We start from the raw sequence: 17129 nt of genomic DNA, 5'->3' as shown, positions 1-17129 counted from the left end.
GAGAGCGCCATGTAAACTCCACACGTGCTAACGGTGATTCAAAACCAGAACTGATGTGAGGCCCCTCAATTTATTTCTCAAGTGTTTATTTTAGAAGTAACACAATAATGTGGTTATAGCGCCCGATATGACATGTTTAGCATATTCTTAGGAACCGTGTGAGACCCTTATTTTATAGATACATACTGTAAGCGTAAAAATGTATCTTATTTGACGGTTTCCTTCCACTATTAGAGTATAATCGCTAGGGGGCAGTGTGCATCTACGCTACCGCACAAGAAACGAAGAAGACGTGAAAACCAATCAAAATCCAAGACAATTTATTACTTCCTGTTTTGAGTCCTTGGTATCACGCGTGGAAAGTGTTCTCTGTGCTATTGTATTTATTTCGTGATAATGACTTTTTTTACACGCATAAACGCACTATTATGTAAAAGTAGGCTTCTACGAAAACATGGTAGTGTATTTACCAGAGTTTGCTCTGTCCCAAAAGTTCTGCGCCACAGCCAATTGATTCATGGACATACGACTACAAATGTAACCTCATGTCCGCCACTGCACTTCGCTTCTGTTGGCCACCTTTTGGCCAAAAGATGTTTTTCGGACATCGACGTGGGGAGCAGTACCTCATTGACGAGCAGTGACGTTATTCGGGATGAAACACCGGAGCAGGAGAGCGACTTTAATGACAACCGTCACCTGAGCCAAAGTGAGTTAAGCAGCTTCATTTGATTTCATTAGATCAAGTGGGGGAGGCAATATGATAGTGATAATTCCCTTTGATTGTGTGCTGCAAAGGGGAGCATCTTTTGAAACAGTCATTGTTCACATTTCAGCTATTGCAGAGAAATCATGCAAATTGCTGCGTTAATAACCACAGTCATTTCTCTCCAGTTTCATCTTTTCATTAATTGCCTAGTTTGCGGAACCAATGATCTGTAGGCTCACACCGAGGGCTTTTGTGTAATTCCCACTTTGTGTGTTTAAGAGTTCATAAGAAAAAATGACAACGTTTTGATAAATTTGTGGAAGTTTTGAAGCGTTGATGAAACTACATTGTACCAATTTCACCACTAGGTAGCGCAACTAAAGGCTACGCCAGGGGTCACCAACTTTTTTTTTCTTGCGAGAGCTACTTTTAGAACATGAAAATGGCCACGAGCTACTCATTTTTGTAGAAATGATTTTCATACCTTATTTCAACCCAAACAGATCAAATATGCTTGTTTTACCAAAACATTCACAAAATGCTGGTATCCACAACTCACATTTTATGTTTCACAATACATTTCTTTCTAGTGTTCTCACATTATTAACTGAAAACCTGAATGAAAAGCAGGCCTGCGGGCGCCTCATGTGGTCGTGGGGGGCTACCTGGTGCCCGTGGGCACTGTGTTGGTGACCCCTGGGCTACGCCATGTACCCCCTACTCCTACACACTTTAAAAAACATGCACCTTTTTATCGCAACTAACTTGAAATTGAACATAATTAACTGGTTAATTTTATAGTAATTCCGGGTAAAAAAAATTGGTATTTTGCATTTTGATGAAGTTTCACATGAGCACTGATAAATAGATAGTAATCATCCTACGTATCCTTTAGAAATACTGAACATAATTAATTGGTTAATTCATCGTATAGTAATTTCGGTCAAAATTTAGTATTTTGCATAGTCACATTTTGATAAAGTTTCACATGAGCACTGATAAATAGATAAGTCATCATCCTGCACATATTTTATTCCAGTCTGATGTTGGCATCCTTCCGTTTGAATGGACTGAATTTGAGCATCACTTTTTTTTGTCCACTCACGAGTTTTGTCCACTCACGAGTTTAACAATCATGATAAAGCAGTATCCGCAATACAAAAATACATATAACCAACAATAAAGCCTCATGTTAGGGGGAATCCCCACTCACAGTGACAGGTTTCACCGCTGCGCCGTGAGGTGATTGGAGCACCGATATAAATCCTCAAGATTAAACTCTTAATGCACAAAATAATCATCAAACGTACTTATTTCTCCGTATGATGCACACAGAGCAAGTGCTGTCTCCTTTCTGCTCCTTGTGCCGTGAGGCGTTCAGGCGCACTCGTAATTGTGAGTGTTAGGCACTAATTGTTTTTCATATTTATTCACGTACCACCTATTATAATTGCCGTACCCCTGAGGGTACACGTACCCCACTTTGGCAACCTCGGGTCTACACTTCATAAAATAGAATTAGTCTTTTAGTCGGCAGTGCGGTAAATCAACTGTAGTATTATTAAATAAATACTATACTGTATATACAGATGTCATTCAGTCTCTTTGTCCAAGTGAGGAGAATCGTGCTGGCGAGTGCGCTACTTGCTAGCTGTGTGTGTCGTGTGCCACACGATCAATTACATTCTTTGTGCCTGTTGTGTATAAAACACGATCTGGTGTCAATGTCAGCCTGTTTGTCTTCTGTCTGTCTTCTTTTTTTTTGCATCGTGATTTTGTGACTTGAAAAAGTTTGTGAAAATGAAATAAATAATACAAAACGGCGGAACTTACATTTCAGCTGCCGTGGTTCCCGAAGTATAACGCCTCACTGTGCACCAAACACGTTTTGCTGCATCCAAAACATGTACTTTGACCAAACTCCGACAAAACTTTTACACTTTAAACATAAATGGCGTGTTCCTCACACAATGAAGCTAAAAGTGAATCAAGGATATGTAAATGTATATGTAAATGAGCTGACGTCTGCATTGACACACAATGTCAACTTCAGAGTGTTTCCAGGTTATTTCTCAGTTTTTAATAACAAAAGTGACACTGATTCAAAATCAGAAATATTGCGATTGTTTGTGAGTTTTATTTGAGTGTAATTTTTACTAAAGGAGACTGAGAGTCCATTTTTATTTTCGTTTTCTTTTTTTTTGTGCCTTTTTTGTTTGTTTAATTTAGTATGTTGTTGGTGTAATTTAAAAATGCCAAATATTCGTGAGAAATTAAAATGTATTGTGTGATACGGTGTACTTGCATTATTATGCCATGTATTATGATTACATTCATGAAGAAAATCTCAAAATAATGTTGACAGTATTGCATACATATATTATCATTACATTCATGAAAAATGGTCTCAAAATAGTGTTGACAATAATATCGTTTATCTGCAATAATTTGTAGGACAGATATCCAGCAAAATTTGTTATCGTGACAGGCCTAAGTACACCGCTCACATTTCATTGCTTCAGTGTCACAGTACATGTTGGAATTCATGCAATTCCTCTTAGAACCGCAGCTCCCCTGTGCCGACAGCACCCATGCATCCCCAGATCATGGCACTGTCACCATGTAAGACACAATTATCTTGGTACTCACTTGTGTTGGCAGCTATTCAGACAATAATGGTTGTATGTTGACTCATTTTCAAAGGAAAGTAATGTACAGCTATACAAGCTATACACTGACTACTCTAAACAATATCCATGTTAACATTCTGTAGTATTGTCCCTTGAGAAGATATCATCTAGTGTTGCTGAGATTTCAAGTGAGTATCCACTTTGGTGAAATACTGTAGAGGCTTGATAATACTTTGTACCTAGTTCAGTGTTTTTCACAAGGATGCGATCTATCTGTGGCAGTGGGTTTCGGGAGGGAGACGGGGGATCTACATTACATAATTGTCTACTTAGCATAATTGGTCATGACGCATGTGCATGTAATTGTAATGGGCGCTGTAGGAGAGAGGAATAACAAAAGTGAGTTACCAAAAACATGAAAAGCAAAAAAAATATGTTTAGACCTTTCCTCTGGCGCTTCTTTTTGTGTTTTTTTTCTTTTCTTAAACATCACAAACAAGACGGAGTCGCCGCTCGTCGAGGAGAACGATGCGTGCTTTCAGGTCCGAGTCTCCAAAAGTATCTTCACTAGATTTGTAGCGTGTCACCTTTTTGGAAAAAGAGGGGTCTGAATGCATATACATATACATGTTGCTACATATAGCAACTAAATTGCTATTTGAGGTGTGTTAAGAAGCGGCGTTACGATGCGTACCGCCACCTACTCTGTAGAGTTGTAACGACAAGCTACAGCCACAGACAGTTCCATTATAATGTGCTTATGAGCGAGGGCGAACAGGTAGCGCTAATTCTATTCGTGTCGTTAAACACTGTAACATATGAGCACGTGTGAGTGAATACACCAGCAATATAACGACCAGCAGCGGAGTGACAACTACACGAGTAAATATCTGCTTGTGTGTTATAGTGTGTGATACAAATCCAGTGCATGTCTGCTTTAAGCATACAACTTCATCCGCAGGGCCGACCGAGACGTTCACCCTGGATGTTTTGGTGTCTTTGCTGCGACAGGAGAACGCAGAAGACATCTGTGTGATTAAATTACCGGAGCACATCAAATACACCCAGTACTTCATTGTCGTCAGCGGCGTATCACCCAGACACCTCCGTGCTATGGCCCATTACGCCGTCAAAGTGGTAAGTGGCCTGCAATTTGATCCTCTTGACACCTACGTACAGTATAACCTGTGCTCTTTATCTTTAACCACGGCTTCTTTCCTCCGCTTCAGTACAAATTTCTGAGGCAGGATCACAATGCTCATGTGACGATTGAAGGAAAGACCGCAGAAGACTGGATGTGTATTGACTTTGGTATGTAAAACAAGCAAAGTACATGATTTAGAGTGTCATACATACTGTAGATGTGAGCCGTGTCTGGTCTATCCTGCAGGGAATATGGTGGTTCACTTCATGCTTCCAGAGACCAGGGAGGTGTATGAACTGGAGAAACTGTGGACTCTGCGCTCCTACGACGAACAACTGAGGAGAATGCCTGATGAGAAGCTTCCAGAAGATTTTATATTTGACCTTGAAGACGCTAAATGATAACTTAACCCGAGCAGGGTTTGACTGACGCTCACGTTCTATTGCGCTGTGATATAATATATCTTTGTTTGCGTTTGCTGAGGGAGCTTGTGCTGACCCATTCAAATCAAGTCATTTTTTTTTTTCAAAGTGCTTTTAGCACAAATCTTTGTGACTTTTACCAAATGTTCAACTTTTTCAGCTGAACAGTCAAATTGACTAAAATGTTGTATGCAGTCACGGTCCTCACATTGTATTATAGCTACCCTGGAAAGTAGAGAGTAGTCAATGTACAGCTTGTATAGCAGTATAGATGAACTGAAAATAACAGCCATTATTGCAATACAAGTGAGTAGCAAGGTAATTGAGGAGCATCACGGTCTGGGGCTGCATGAGTGCTGTGGTTCATTTGGGGAAACACATTCCAAAATGTATTGTGACATTCTGAAGAAGAAGCTGGGCCGCATGGCGGTTTTCCAACATGATGATGAGCCCAAACACGCCTCCAAGATGATCAAGAGCTCCAGAAGGTGATGGAGTGGTGTCTCCTCCAGACCCAGTTAAGCACCTGTGGGGGCATCCTCAAGCAGAAGGAAGGCAGAGGCCTGCAAGGTATCCAACAGCGGTGTTATCATGGAGGAGGGGGAGAGAATTCCACTAACGACATGTGCAGGTCTGGTGAATTCCATGCCCAAGAGGATTAAGACGGTGCTAGATGACAAAGGTGCTCTAATACACTAAATACAGTATTCACACCAAGCTTGGACACCATTTGGACATGTTCCCTGTGAGGTGTACTCACTTGTGTTGCTAACTATTTAGACAGTAATGGCAGTGTGGTCAGTGGATTGTATGCTTTACACTGACTACTCTAAGTTGCAGTTCTATAGTGTTGTCCCTTGAGAAGATCGGATGCTGAAATGTGACGGGTGTGCTGTTGAACTTGATATCCAGGTTTGCACAGCAAATATGAGCAAACTTGCTTGTTTCTGTGATATTAAGATGTATTAAATAGTTTGGTGACCTAACAATATCCTACCATGCTGTCGGTGGTCTTTGGCTTAGCAAGTGAGCGTTCCGTGTCATTGATGACAGCATGAGCACAACATGAACCAAATGTAGAAATAATGAAGAAAGCGATTAGAATCTCATGTTGAAATGTCTGTGCCTTCACGCAGGATGTCCAGATGAATAATGACTGATGACATTAAGGAGAGGAATGACTGGACAGGAGCAGGTACAGCATGGCTGCATACATTATACATACATGTATATTTTGTCATTAGCGGTGCAATTTTTCTTCTACTGGTTGAACTTGTCTGCTGCTGTGGCTCACGCTGTCATTAGCTTAGTCATTTTACCATTAATGAGCATCTTGGTAACACACTGTGAAAGACATATCAGCTGTCTTCACTTTGGACACCACACTTCATTACCCGCTGAATGCTTCGTCACAACTTCAAACTTTTAGCTCAAACCACTGCAAATGCACTCACTGGCCACTAGGGGCGCGATGTTCGATCCAAATACATGGAACCTTGGTTAGCGTCATGATTTCCTTCCAGAAGGTCTGACTCTAACTTTCACAATTATAGTTCGACATGCAGAATACAATCCAAAATGCATATACATACATAGAAATGATGAATGAAAGGGATAAATGAACATTTAAGGTTACTTTCACCTCCACTGAAGACGTGATTCTTGATGTGACTGTGCCCAAAGACGCCATGTGGCAGCGAGGTCAACCTCCACCACCTTCCTGTTTTGACGACTTGTTTCTTGAATCCAGTAGTTTCTCACATCAATACTGTAACCCAAAATGGAGGCAAACAAAGTGGCAAGTGCCAGCATTTTGATAAAGGTGATAAACACTATTGAATTGAAGAAATAACATGGTGTCCATGTGGTGTCCAGCTTGTTCCAACATCATGTCTTTGGGAACAATAGTCTTCATTGAAGGTAAAAGTAGCCTTAAATGTTCATGTTTCCCTTTCATTCATCACTTACATGTATTTTATGCATGTAAAACTATAACTCTAAAACTAGAAAAACGTGTTTTGTGTTAAAATTTTTTTTTTTTTGAGTCAATCGCTGATGACATCATAGACGGGCGACAAAGCTGACTTCTGGTTCCGGTTGCCATTTTGTTAGCAAGCTAAGGATTCTAACAGGATGTGTCACTACGCAATACGTACCCGGAACGTGATCGGTTCAACTGGGTTCTGCGCATGTGCAGAATGTCCCTTCATCCGGCAGTCACATGTTAGGCATGGGTAATCTACGCCATACGTCCATCTATTTAACGCCAGCAAGCAATATACGTCTCCCCTCCACTCCCAAAAACGTTATTAAGAAAGACAGAAATTTGAGAAATGAATATAATCTTTTTTTTCCCTTATATCCATGGTGCAAGTGGACAATTTATAAGGCCTCTTTTCTTTGTTCCATAACGTATTTAAAGTTTTTTTTGCCACTGAAAATACACACAAGCATTTGCTAGAAAAATATGTTTGGATGGATGGTATGATGGATGAATCCATCATTGCACTCTGCTTATGGTTGTTTACATTGAAATATGACTGTTTTCTTCTATTTATCTAATGTATGGTATACGTAACCGGAGATGACGTTTATGTCTGTGCTACGTCCATTGCCTGAGTTTTTACATAGCTCAGTCCTGGTGGATGTCATAAGACGATAGAAACATCCGCATGCTAATGGAATTCTTTTTTTAAGAGTCACTTATAAAATAACCTCCCAATATATTACATATAAGAAGTATGGTTATTGACCATTTATGTTCATACATTTAAAAAATAACTACCACAGCACGTGACGTTGCAGAAACACTGTCGTAAAAAAATTGCCAAAGGAGGAAGTGACGTAGTCCTTGCGCATGTGCGGCACCGATTGTGTTCCGGGTACGTATTGTGTAGTGACAGGACGTTTTGTCCTAAAACTACAAGGAGCGCGCCATATTGTATGCTAAGCGAAAAATGCACACAAAGTGAGGCAACATTTTGGCGTACATTTTTTACGTTAACCAAAGAACACACAAACGGGGGTTATGCTAACCAAGGTTCCACTGCATTTATGTTTTTTAACTTAAAATATTTGTCCTGTGTATTATTCTGATTATTATTATCATCAACAAATTAAAGGTAAAATCACAATTTCATTCAATGATGTCAAAAGTATCGGTATCTGTGATACTGGTCCTGGATTTACCTGGATCGATACCAACATTTGCAGTATTGCCCACTCCCACTGGCCACACCATGAAGCACATTGAGATGCCTTTGCAAAGCTAATAATGCTCACCAGGACTGCAATTAACCATTACTTTTTTAGTCCATTAATCTGAAGCTTGTCGTTTCGATTAATCGGGTAACCGGTTAGGTCGTAGACGGACCACATCGATATGAACGGTTGGTGTTCTGGTGTGCAACGTATCAGAAAGGAGGAAAACAAATGTCAAAATCAGTTTTCCAAAGTGAAAGCTGATGAATAATGTCTTGTTTTGCCTAAAACACAAAGATGCTTTCACGGATAACTAAGGAAATGTACAAATATTCACATTTGGGAAGCTGAAGATACTGTATTTACATTTTTAAATAAAAAACAAACAATGAATCAAACATGAAAATAGTTGTCGATGAATGGGATAACTGATGAATCGTAACCGTTGCAGCTGTGATGCTAACATACTGTAACAATGCGAGCATTATTGTGCTTGTAGAAATGCACTGACAGCTGTCTCTAATATTTCGGTTACCCAGTTTGGCTACATGAGAAGACGCTCACGTCAAACAACCACAATAATAAACATCAAATAATACCTCCCTGCACAGTTTCAATCATTACTGAGCTTCATTGTTGTTTTTTTTTTAAAATACAGTACAGCGCTTGTATTTCATGTTTTTACAAAAGTCATAAATATTCGTATGCATTTTGAATGTGTTGTCTCTCTAATCATTTGCATAAATCTGCATAAATCTATCAGCAAACCTACCTTCTGTTGTTTTGGGGTTACATTTACAGCTTCTTCTGTTGTTTTTTTATGGCGTAATGCCCTTTTTAATATTCTTGCAGAAATAAATCAACATGTTTGCAGCGCTGTAATGCTTACGTTGACGGGCATTTTATTGTAAAATATACAGAAATAACTAAAGGCGGTTTTTGGCACATCCCGCAAAGACTTTTCCCACAAATCTACTGTAATGTTCTTCTCCAAAAGTAGTGTTAAAGTGGCCCCATCATTTAGGAGCCTGAGAGCTCTTGGAGACGCCCATTACGTACAGCTCAAAACTTTAAAGGTTTGTGTGATTTACTGACCTTTAGCAGCAACGTGCACTGCATTTATCGAACATCGTTTTAGTTTGAGGTATTATTTCCCCTTCTAAATGTTATTTGTGTCTTAACGTAGACGCACATGCGTTGCGTCGACATTAAAAATGATTGAATCTCTCCGTTCCCTTTGTGTTATTTATTATTTAAAGACTGCAAACTGAAATCAATGATATGCCAGCCTGTGAGTGTTTATGCAATTCATTGAAGTTTAATGTCTTAATGGAAGTCAGCGCTGGTTGCTAAGGAGCCCATCATGTTGTAAAACAACAACATTCAGAAGGTATTGATTACTGAAGCACACTGCACTCTAATGCACTTACCCTGCAGCATATCCACATATTATTGTATTGTATTGTACAGTGACTTACACAAGTATTTGGACAGCGAGAGAGCTTTTAGGATGTTTGCCTTTATAAATCACCGTGATGGACTGGAAATAAGACAACCATGATGTGATTCACGTGCAGACTTAAGGGCTTTAATACAAATATGGTATTTACCATTTAGGAATTACAACCATTTTATGTAGAGTATTCATTTTCACAACGGCATCCGAAGTATGTGGAGTAAATACCACAGTGCTTTGTCAGGCAGCTATGACTTGACTTGCAAACATTGAGTGTGTATTTACAACAGGGATAGACATACAGAGTGCATATATGACATACGTGTGGAGGGTATAAAACACACTACACAGGACACACGACAGGTAGCATATGGAAGGGAGGTCTGACAGAATGCGAAGTGGGCCTATACGAACAACAGGCTATTCATGAATAGAACTAGATAATGATACATAGTAGTCAGGTAGATGTGCTGTATTGGAGAGTGAAAGAGAGAAAATTAAAAAAAATACTGCACCTAAGTGTATAATAAGAATAAAAAAGGGGTCAATTCTAATAAAATAACATGAATAAAAGTATGATTAAATAAAACAAAAATACTAATTATATAATAGTAATAAGTAAGCGGTTGACTGAGAGCCATGCATGCTTGTGTCTATGGCTGCCTTCACTCAGTGAAAAGCATCAAGGCTTCATATCAGGACGCTGACTTGGCCATTGGACAATATTACATTTTTTTTGCCCCCGAAAATGTATGTTCTCTACATAAAATGATTGTTTTGGATTGTCTTATGTCAAACACATCAAGGTGTGTCATGTCCTGCATCAGGGGTCACCAACGTTTTTCCTTGTGAGAGCTACTTTTACAAAATGAAAATGGCCAAGAGCTACTCATTTTTGGAACATTTATTTTCAGAGCTTATTTTAAACCCAAACAAAGCGAATATGCTTGTTTTACCAGAACATTCACAAAATGCTGGTGTCCACAACTCACATTTGGTATTTCAGAATGCATTTCTTTCTACTGTTCTTTCATTATTAACTGAAAACCTGAATGAAAAGCAGGCTTGTGGGCACCTCATGTGGTCATGGGGGGCTACAGTGACCCCTGTCCTGCATGACAGCTTTGACTTTTCATTGGGCTCTTCTATTATTATTATTATTATTATTTTTATTATTATTTTCTGTTCAGTGCTTTTATTTTGTTACGTCTGTTTCCTGTTTGGACTGAATACGTTGCCTTTACTGTGGTTAGAGGGAGCTGGTGAGCATCTGTGTTGATTTGTAATTGAGTCAATTCATTAGTACGATTATTGTGTGTTTGATGCATGCCGTTGCATCTATGTTAGCTGATTTCCTGTTTCCTGGAATCATCCTCCTTTTCTTGAGCGTTCCTGTTTTCAACCTCCCATGGTGCCTTAACTGTACTTCCTTGCCTTCTTCATCATTTTAGTACTTGAACTTTTTGTGCGTCATGCTGTTTATTGAACCAACCTGCCACCATGTTCTTGCACCCTGCGGTTCAGTCGTCCCTCGTTCCATCGCTGTTCAAACATTGCTCCCTCTCTTTATCACAGTTTTTCTCAAATTAATCAATCAATAAACGATGGCTGTTCCGTCCTTGACTACAGCCTTTTATTGCTCAAAAAATGTATATTTAAGCAAGTGTTACGTATTCTTTGCCTAAATTAAACATAATCAAGCATAAAAATGTTCTAATGAACTAAAATTAAAATAGAGTTGAAGGCAAGACAAGACGTTAATAAACTGTAGTCTACACTGGCCACTAGGTGTCACTAGTAACACGCACCAGACGTGTTACATGATCTCCAATGACAGGCTTTTATTATTTTCTAATTATTTATGTCACAACAGGCACAATAATAACATCATAATAATAACAGTCATCATCATAATAATAACACGGGCTGCTATTGTGGCCGTACTCCAGCTAAAACAAAACTCTGAATCCCCAACGTCACTTCCTGTCCACACGTCATTTATTCAAACACACATGAGCACAAGTCTTATTTATGTCTTAAATGGCTTGTTTTCTCTGATTTCTATATGACATATTGGGTAATATGAATGTAAAGGTGACTATAGGGGTGTTATTTCATGTCTAGAGGGCTCGAATAATGATAAAAATTGTATTTAGAAAGTCATTAACAGGTTTTCTATGCTCTATCTACGAAAATATTCCATTTATTAATATTAAATCCAATTTTGCGTAAATTGACTTATCGCGTCTGATCAGGTCTGCAGCCAAATTTTTCCACTGAGGGCCTCGTGTTTTGATTGTGGCCCTAAATCCTCCATCGCAATGTTCTGATGTCTGTCCCAAATGGACCCTGGGCCGCACTTGATCCTCATACAAAATTGACTCGTGTGTGTGTGTGTGAGATCATAACTGTGAGTCAGACGTCACATATTGCGTAGCGCGTGTACAAATGTGAGCAAAAGTGAGGTTTTTAATCTAAAGTTGGTTTCTGCCGCATTTAGCAGCTTACGCATGTATTCATTAGCCATGAGCCATGAGCGTCATAAAATAACATCATTTGTATCACTGGCAGAGATTACTAATCAAATGAGGCGGTGGATGCTTCTCAGGGGAGCTTTAAAAGTGAAAGGCTGCCTTCCCCACTAGACACACCCTGTATAAAACAGCCAAGGCAGACAGACGAGCCTTCAACAGAGTGGAAGTCATCCCGCAAGCAGCATTTTCAGCCTTTAACAACGTATGTGGCTTACTTTTTTGCCTGCATTGAGCTCCTATTTCTATTTTTCTCTGGACATTGGATGATTACCACAGGTTGCTATGGCACAGTAAAACTTTGCCTGCTTTTTTCCCCTCCAGGATTCTCTGCTGGGATGTCTCTGGTTGTGCTTCTCTGCCTGCTGGCGTGTGTTCACTCGGGCATTCATGCATATCCACGCAAGCCCGTCAGCCCCAAAGAAGGAGCACCACCTGAGGAGATAGCTAAATACTACTCTGCTCTGAGACACTACATCAATCTCATTACAAGGCAGAGGTGAGTGAGTGAGTGAGTGAGTGAGTGAGTGAGTGAGTTGTGTTGTTACTCTTTTTATTGACAGTACTGACGAGCCGCCTGGCTCTTTTCCATGCACAGGTACGGGAAAAGAGACAGTCCGGACACGGTGTTTTCTGATGTTTTTGTCAAGGAGAGCACAGAGAGTATTCCTGGATCCAATTATGTCAGGTAGGAACTACAAACAACACAACATCCTTCTGGTGTGAATACACGATCTATGTGGCCGTTTATGAACTGATCTGCCATTTATTATTCACTTAAATAAAAGGATTTCATTAGTGACGTTTCACATTTCTCATAAACGGTTAGAGGACAACTTTGACAGTTTTTTTTTTTTTTACATTAACTAATGCAGATTTTTTGTAACATATTTATAAGTTTCTAGTTTAATATATTTTTATATATCATTTATTACAGTATAGCAGCATATCTTTTTTTAGCCCCGAAGATAAATGTACTTTTATTTTTACTCCTTATTACCTGAACCTCCCTTACCTTTAACCTTCAGTTAATTACATAAAATGCTAGTCAACTACTTTGGCTACAATATTAGACCATCAACGTAATAATGCACATTTCCTTATTAGATGTGCATACAAATTATTACAATTATGTGCAAACCATAATCTCTTTCCAGGTTTCTAACGTATTTATTCGTATTATTATTTGCATTTATTTATTTTAACAATTTTGCACTATTTTTTTCCTTCATCCCCTTAGGGAAATGTACTTTTATGTTTCCCTTTATCAGATTATTTCATGCTATTTACATTTCTCGTATATGGTTAGCGAAGCACTATGACAGCAATGATCAATAATAATAATCATGCATGAGGTGTTAACAGGAACCATACCAGATTTTTTTTTTTGCTGTAAATACAAATGAATATAATAGTTTGTTTACTTTATGAGCACACAGGAACATCTGTGTAATTGAATATATATTTTCAGATATTTGATTTACTTAGAATTTTTCACTTTTTTTTATTCTGGAAGGTGTTTGTTGTAGTCTGCTGCACATATTTGATGAATATTATTGGTGGTAGTAACAGTAGTATTACTATTAAATGTACATAGTTTTTCTGTTTGCTGCTGTTTTGGTGGGCATGTACCTCTTTAATATCGTGTAAACAAAGAACTTCTAAAATGATTTTCACAGTTTTTTATTCTATTCTATTCGTATTCCATATACTGTCATGGCTTCCCAATGCAGTACTGTTTTTTTTATGTGTTCTAGGTACGATGAACTGCCCATGTGGTGATGATGAGGATGATGCTGGAGTTGCCTTAACTTTTAATTTGTGGCTAAATGGAGCTACGTTGCATGCGCTATACACTGTATATTGTGTTATTTAGGCCAAGAAATACAAATGTATTGTCAATGCCTATCCACGTCTTCTGCTTATGTGGCGTCCCTTACTAAACAGCGCTCTCTAGCGGTGAACATATGTACATCTTATTTTGGTATTGTGTGATTTAAGACTGGGACTAGACAATATACAAGCGCCCTCTATAATTATTGGCACCCCTGGTTAAGATGTGTTCTTTAGCTTCTAATAAATGATTTTTTTTCCTAAAAAATATAGGACCACAATAAAAAAAAGAGGGAAATACAAACTTTCATTCAAGTGGATCACACGTTAAGAAATAATTATTTTACATCAAATCATGTGAGCCACAATTGTTAGCACCCCTGGTAATACTTTGTGCAACCCCCTTTTGCCAACAGAGTGGTACCTAATTTTCTCCAATAATGTTTCACAAGATGGGAGAATACAGAAAGCGGGATCTTCGACCATTCCTCTTTGCACAGTCCATCATCCAGCGACCCGGGTCCTCTCCTCTTCAGCTCACTTCACAGGTTTTCAAGTTGAGGTCTGGGGACTGAGATGGCCATGGTAGGAGCTTGATTCTGTGTCTGGTGAACCATTTCTGTGTAGATTTGGCCACTTGTTTAGGGTCATTATCTTGCTGAAAGACCCAGTGATGACCCATCTTCAGCTCTGGGCAGAATATCCTGGTATTTCAAAGCGTTCATGATGCCATGCACCCTAACAAGGTTCCCAGAGCCTTTGGAAAAGAAACAGGCCCACAGCATCACCGTTCCTCGCCCATACTTCACAGTGGGCATGAGGTGCTTTTCTGCATACATCTCTTTTGCGTTACGCCAGACCCATTGAGGGCGTTTGTTGCCAAAAAGCTCTAGCTTCGTCTCATATGACCAAAGCTTAGCGAACTGCACACGTTTACGTTTATGATTGGGAGTGAGAAAAGGTTTTTTCCGTGCATGCCTCCCAAACAGCTTTTTGGCATGTAGATTGCACCTGGTGGTTGTTTTGGAGACTTTGTGACCCCAAGATGCTACCATTTGTTGCAATTCTTTAACAGTGAGCTTTGGAGCATTTTTTAGTTCTCTTACCATCCTCCTCACTGAGCGTGGTGGCAAAATAAACTTGCGTCCTCGTCCAGGCTTGTTTACCACTGCTCCAGTGGTTTGAAACTTGTTAATGATTCCTCTGGCAGTAGATGCGGGCAGGTGCAGGTGTATTTCCTTGCAGCCATCGCCTGACTTGTGAAGCTCGACGCACATCTGCCTTACTTGAATGGTGTGTTCCTTTTTCTTTCACATGTTGGAAGAGTGGGTAAGAGAAATGGCTTCTGTGTCACATCATACTTATACCCCAAAGAAACAGGAAGTGATGAATTACTAATTAAATATTCCTGGATACTCTGATCAACTTTGTAAACTACTGTGGAAATGACAGAAATACTTCAATTACATTTATTTCCTAGGAATTGTTAGGGGTGCCGATAATTGTGGGATAAGTCATTTTATGAAAAATATTTATTTCTTAGTCCGGAATTTTTTTTATTTTCTTAAAATTCTTAAATTCTTAAAATTAAAAAAAAAAAAAGAAGCTAAAACAAAGAACAAATCTTAACCAGGGGTGCCAATAATTATGGAGGACGCTGTACATACAATATATTTTGTGTAAGAATTGAGTGTATTCTTTTTTATATTGCTAATACCTTTTATGACTCAGAACTGATTCATTTCATCTGTGAAGAATCTGTAAAATCTCTACGAAGTGTCCAAGTGAAGTGTACGGCCGGTATGGTTGATCGTCAGTGTTTTTATCGGTGACTTTTCATGTTTAAATAAAGATGAAAATCTAAAAATGTTACCCAGTTATTGCCGTTATGGTGCAGAAATTATAGGTTTCACTTTGGCCTCTCACAGCAACTACGATGCGTTCAAAGACGAACGAACAAAGTGGGGAATCTCAACGCTGGACAAAAAAAACCTTACCAATGAAGCGTAGGCTTATTAAACTGTGGTACATGTATGCTATACATTTTACCTCTATTATCACATGTTTATAAATTATTTCAGACTTTTTTTTTTTTTTAATTTGTGAAACATTTAAGCCCCCGTCGCACTAAGCACGACTCGGAACCAATCAAGCAGAACCAGCAGGAATGGAAAAAGCTTGAAAACTCGCACCACATTCTGGAGAGGATTTGAATGTTCGAATACTTATCAGAAATAGGAGCTGGCGCTTCAGGGGCTTCCTGGATTGTGGTAAGTTTGGCTCCTTTTTTTCTTGCCGGCATGACGCGATGTAAGTTGGAGACGCGGAATTCCATGGTGTCTTTGAACGCGACTTCTCATTGCTCATAATAAAGGTTAAAGTGTGATTCAGATGTTCTGCTGCTATTAAAGAGACGAGTGTTAGGCAAATAGATAGCACACATCTGAAAATCTATCAGCATGATTTCAATTTTAAGTTTATTTGGACCTGTTGATTCTTACAAATGTATAAAATGGTGTCCTGTCATTTATCTTTCTATTCATAAAATACAGTAAAAATGGCACATTTCATACAAAATTGCAAATGGTGATTAATATCTATCATGATTAATTATTTGACTGATTTATTTGATTACAAATTTTAATCATTGACAGCCCTATTCTAAATACAATTTTTTTTTTCAGAAAATGTCTTTGTTAGCATCCTATTAGCTAGCGAACAAAATGGCAACTGGAACAGGAAGTTACATCACCCATCTATGATGTCATCAGCGGTTGACTTAAAAAGTGTAACACAAAACACGTTTTGATAGTTTTGTAAGTATAGTTTTACATGTCTCATACAATTCTTCATGCATATAAATGACGAATGAAAGGCATAAATGAGCATTTAAGGTTACTTTTACCTTCATTGAAGACTACCCTTCCCAAAGACACAATGTGGCAGCGAGACGCCACACGGACACCAACTTCCCGTTTTGTCAGGAGTTATTCCTTGAATTCAATAGTGTTTCTCACCTTCTTTATGAAAATGCGGCCACTTGCAACTTTCTTTGGCTCCATTTTGGGTTATAGTATAGAGGTGAGAAACACTATTGAATTCAAGAAACACCTCGTGGCAAAACAGTAAGGTGGCGGTGGTTGATCTCTCTGCCACATTGTGTCTTTGGGGACAGTCACATCAAGAATCACGTCTTCAGTTGA

General features: G+C 38.9%; 2 protein-coding genes across 2 annotated transcripts; both read left to right on the top strand.

Annotated features, from left to right (window-relative positions):
- Positions 1 to 316: 316 nt before the first annotated feature.
- Positions 317 to 5900, top strand: malsu1 (mitochondrial assembly of ribosomal large subunit 1). Its single transcript, XM_054781752.1, has 4 exons — positions 317 to 709; positions 4301 to 4476; positions 4569 to 4650; positions 4730 to 5900. Exons 1-4 carry the CDS (start codon positions 397 to 399, stop codon positions 4882 to 4884), a joined length of 726 nt encoding a protein of 241 aa, XP_054637727.1. The 5' UTR covers positions 317 to 396; the 3' UTR covers positions 4885 to 5900.
- Positions 5901 to 5965: 65 nt separating this feature from the next.
- On the top strand, positions 5966 to 15748 carry LOC129185072 (peptide YY-like). The gene is made up of 5 exons (XM_054781753.1): positions 5966 to 6100; positions 12134 to 12298; positions 12418 to 12592; positions 12692 to 12781; positions 13851 to 15748. The coding sequence occupies exons 3-5, from the start codon at positions 12432 to 12434 to the stop codon at positions 13873 to 13875; spliced, it is 276 nt and encodes a 91-aa protein (XP_054637728.1). The 5' UTR covers positions 5966 to 6100; positions 12134 to 12298; positions 12418 to 12431; the 3' UTR covers positions 13876 to 15748.
- The last annotated feature ends 1381 nt before the right edge of the window (positions 15749 to 17129 follow it).

This window comes from Dunckerocampus dactyliophorus, chromosome 7 (assembly GCF_027744805.1).
Source record: "Dunckerocampus dactyliophorus isolate RoL2022-P2 chromosome 7, RoL_Ddac_1.1, whole genome shotgun sequence".
Classification (NCBI taxonomy): domain Eukaryota; kingdom Metazoa; phylum Chordata; class Actinopteri; order Syngnathiformes; family Syngnathidae; genus Dunckerocampus; species Dunckerocampus dactyliophorus.
This window is presented reverse-complemented; position numbering and strand designations above follow the sequence as displayed.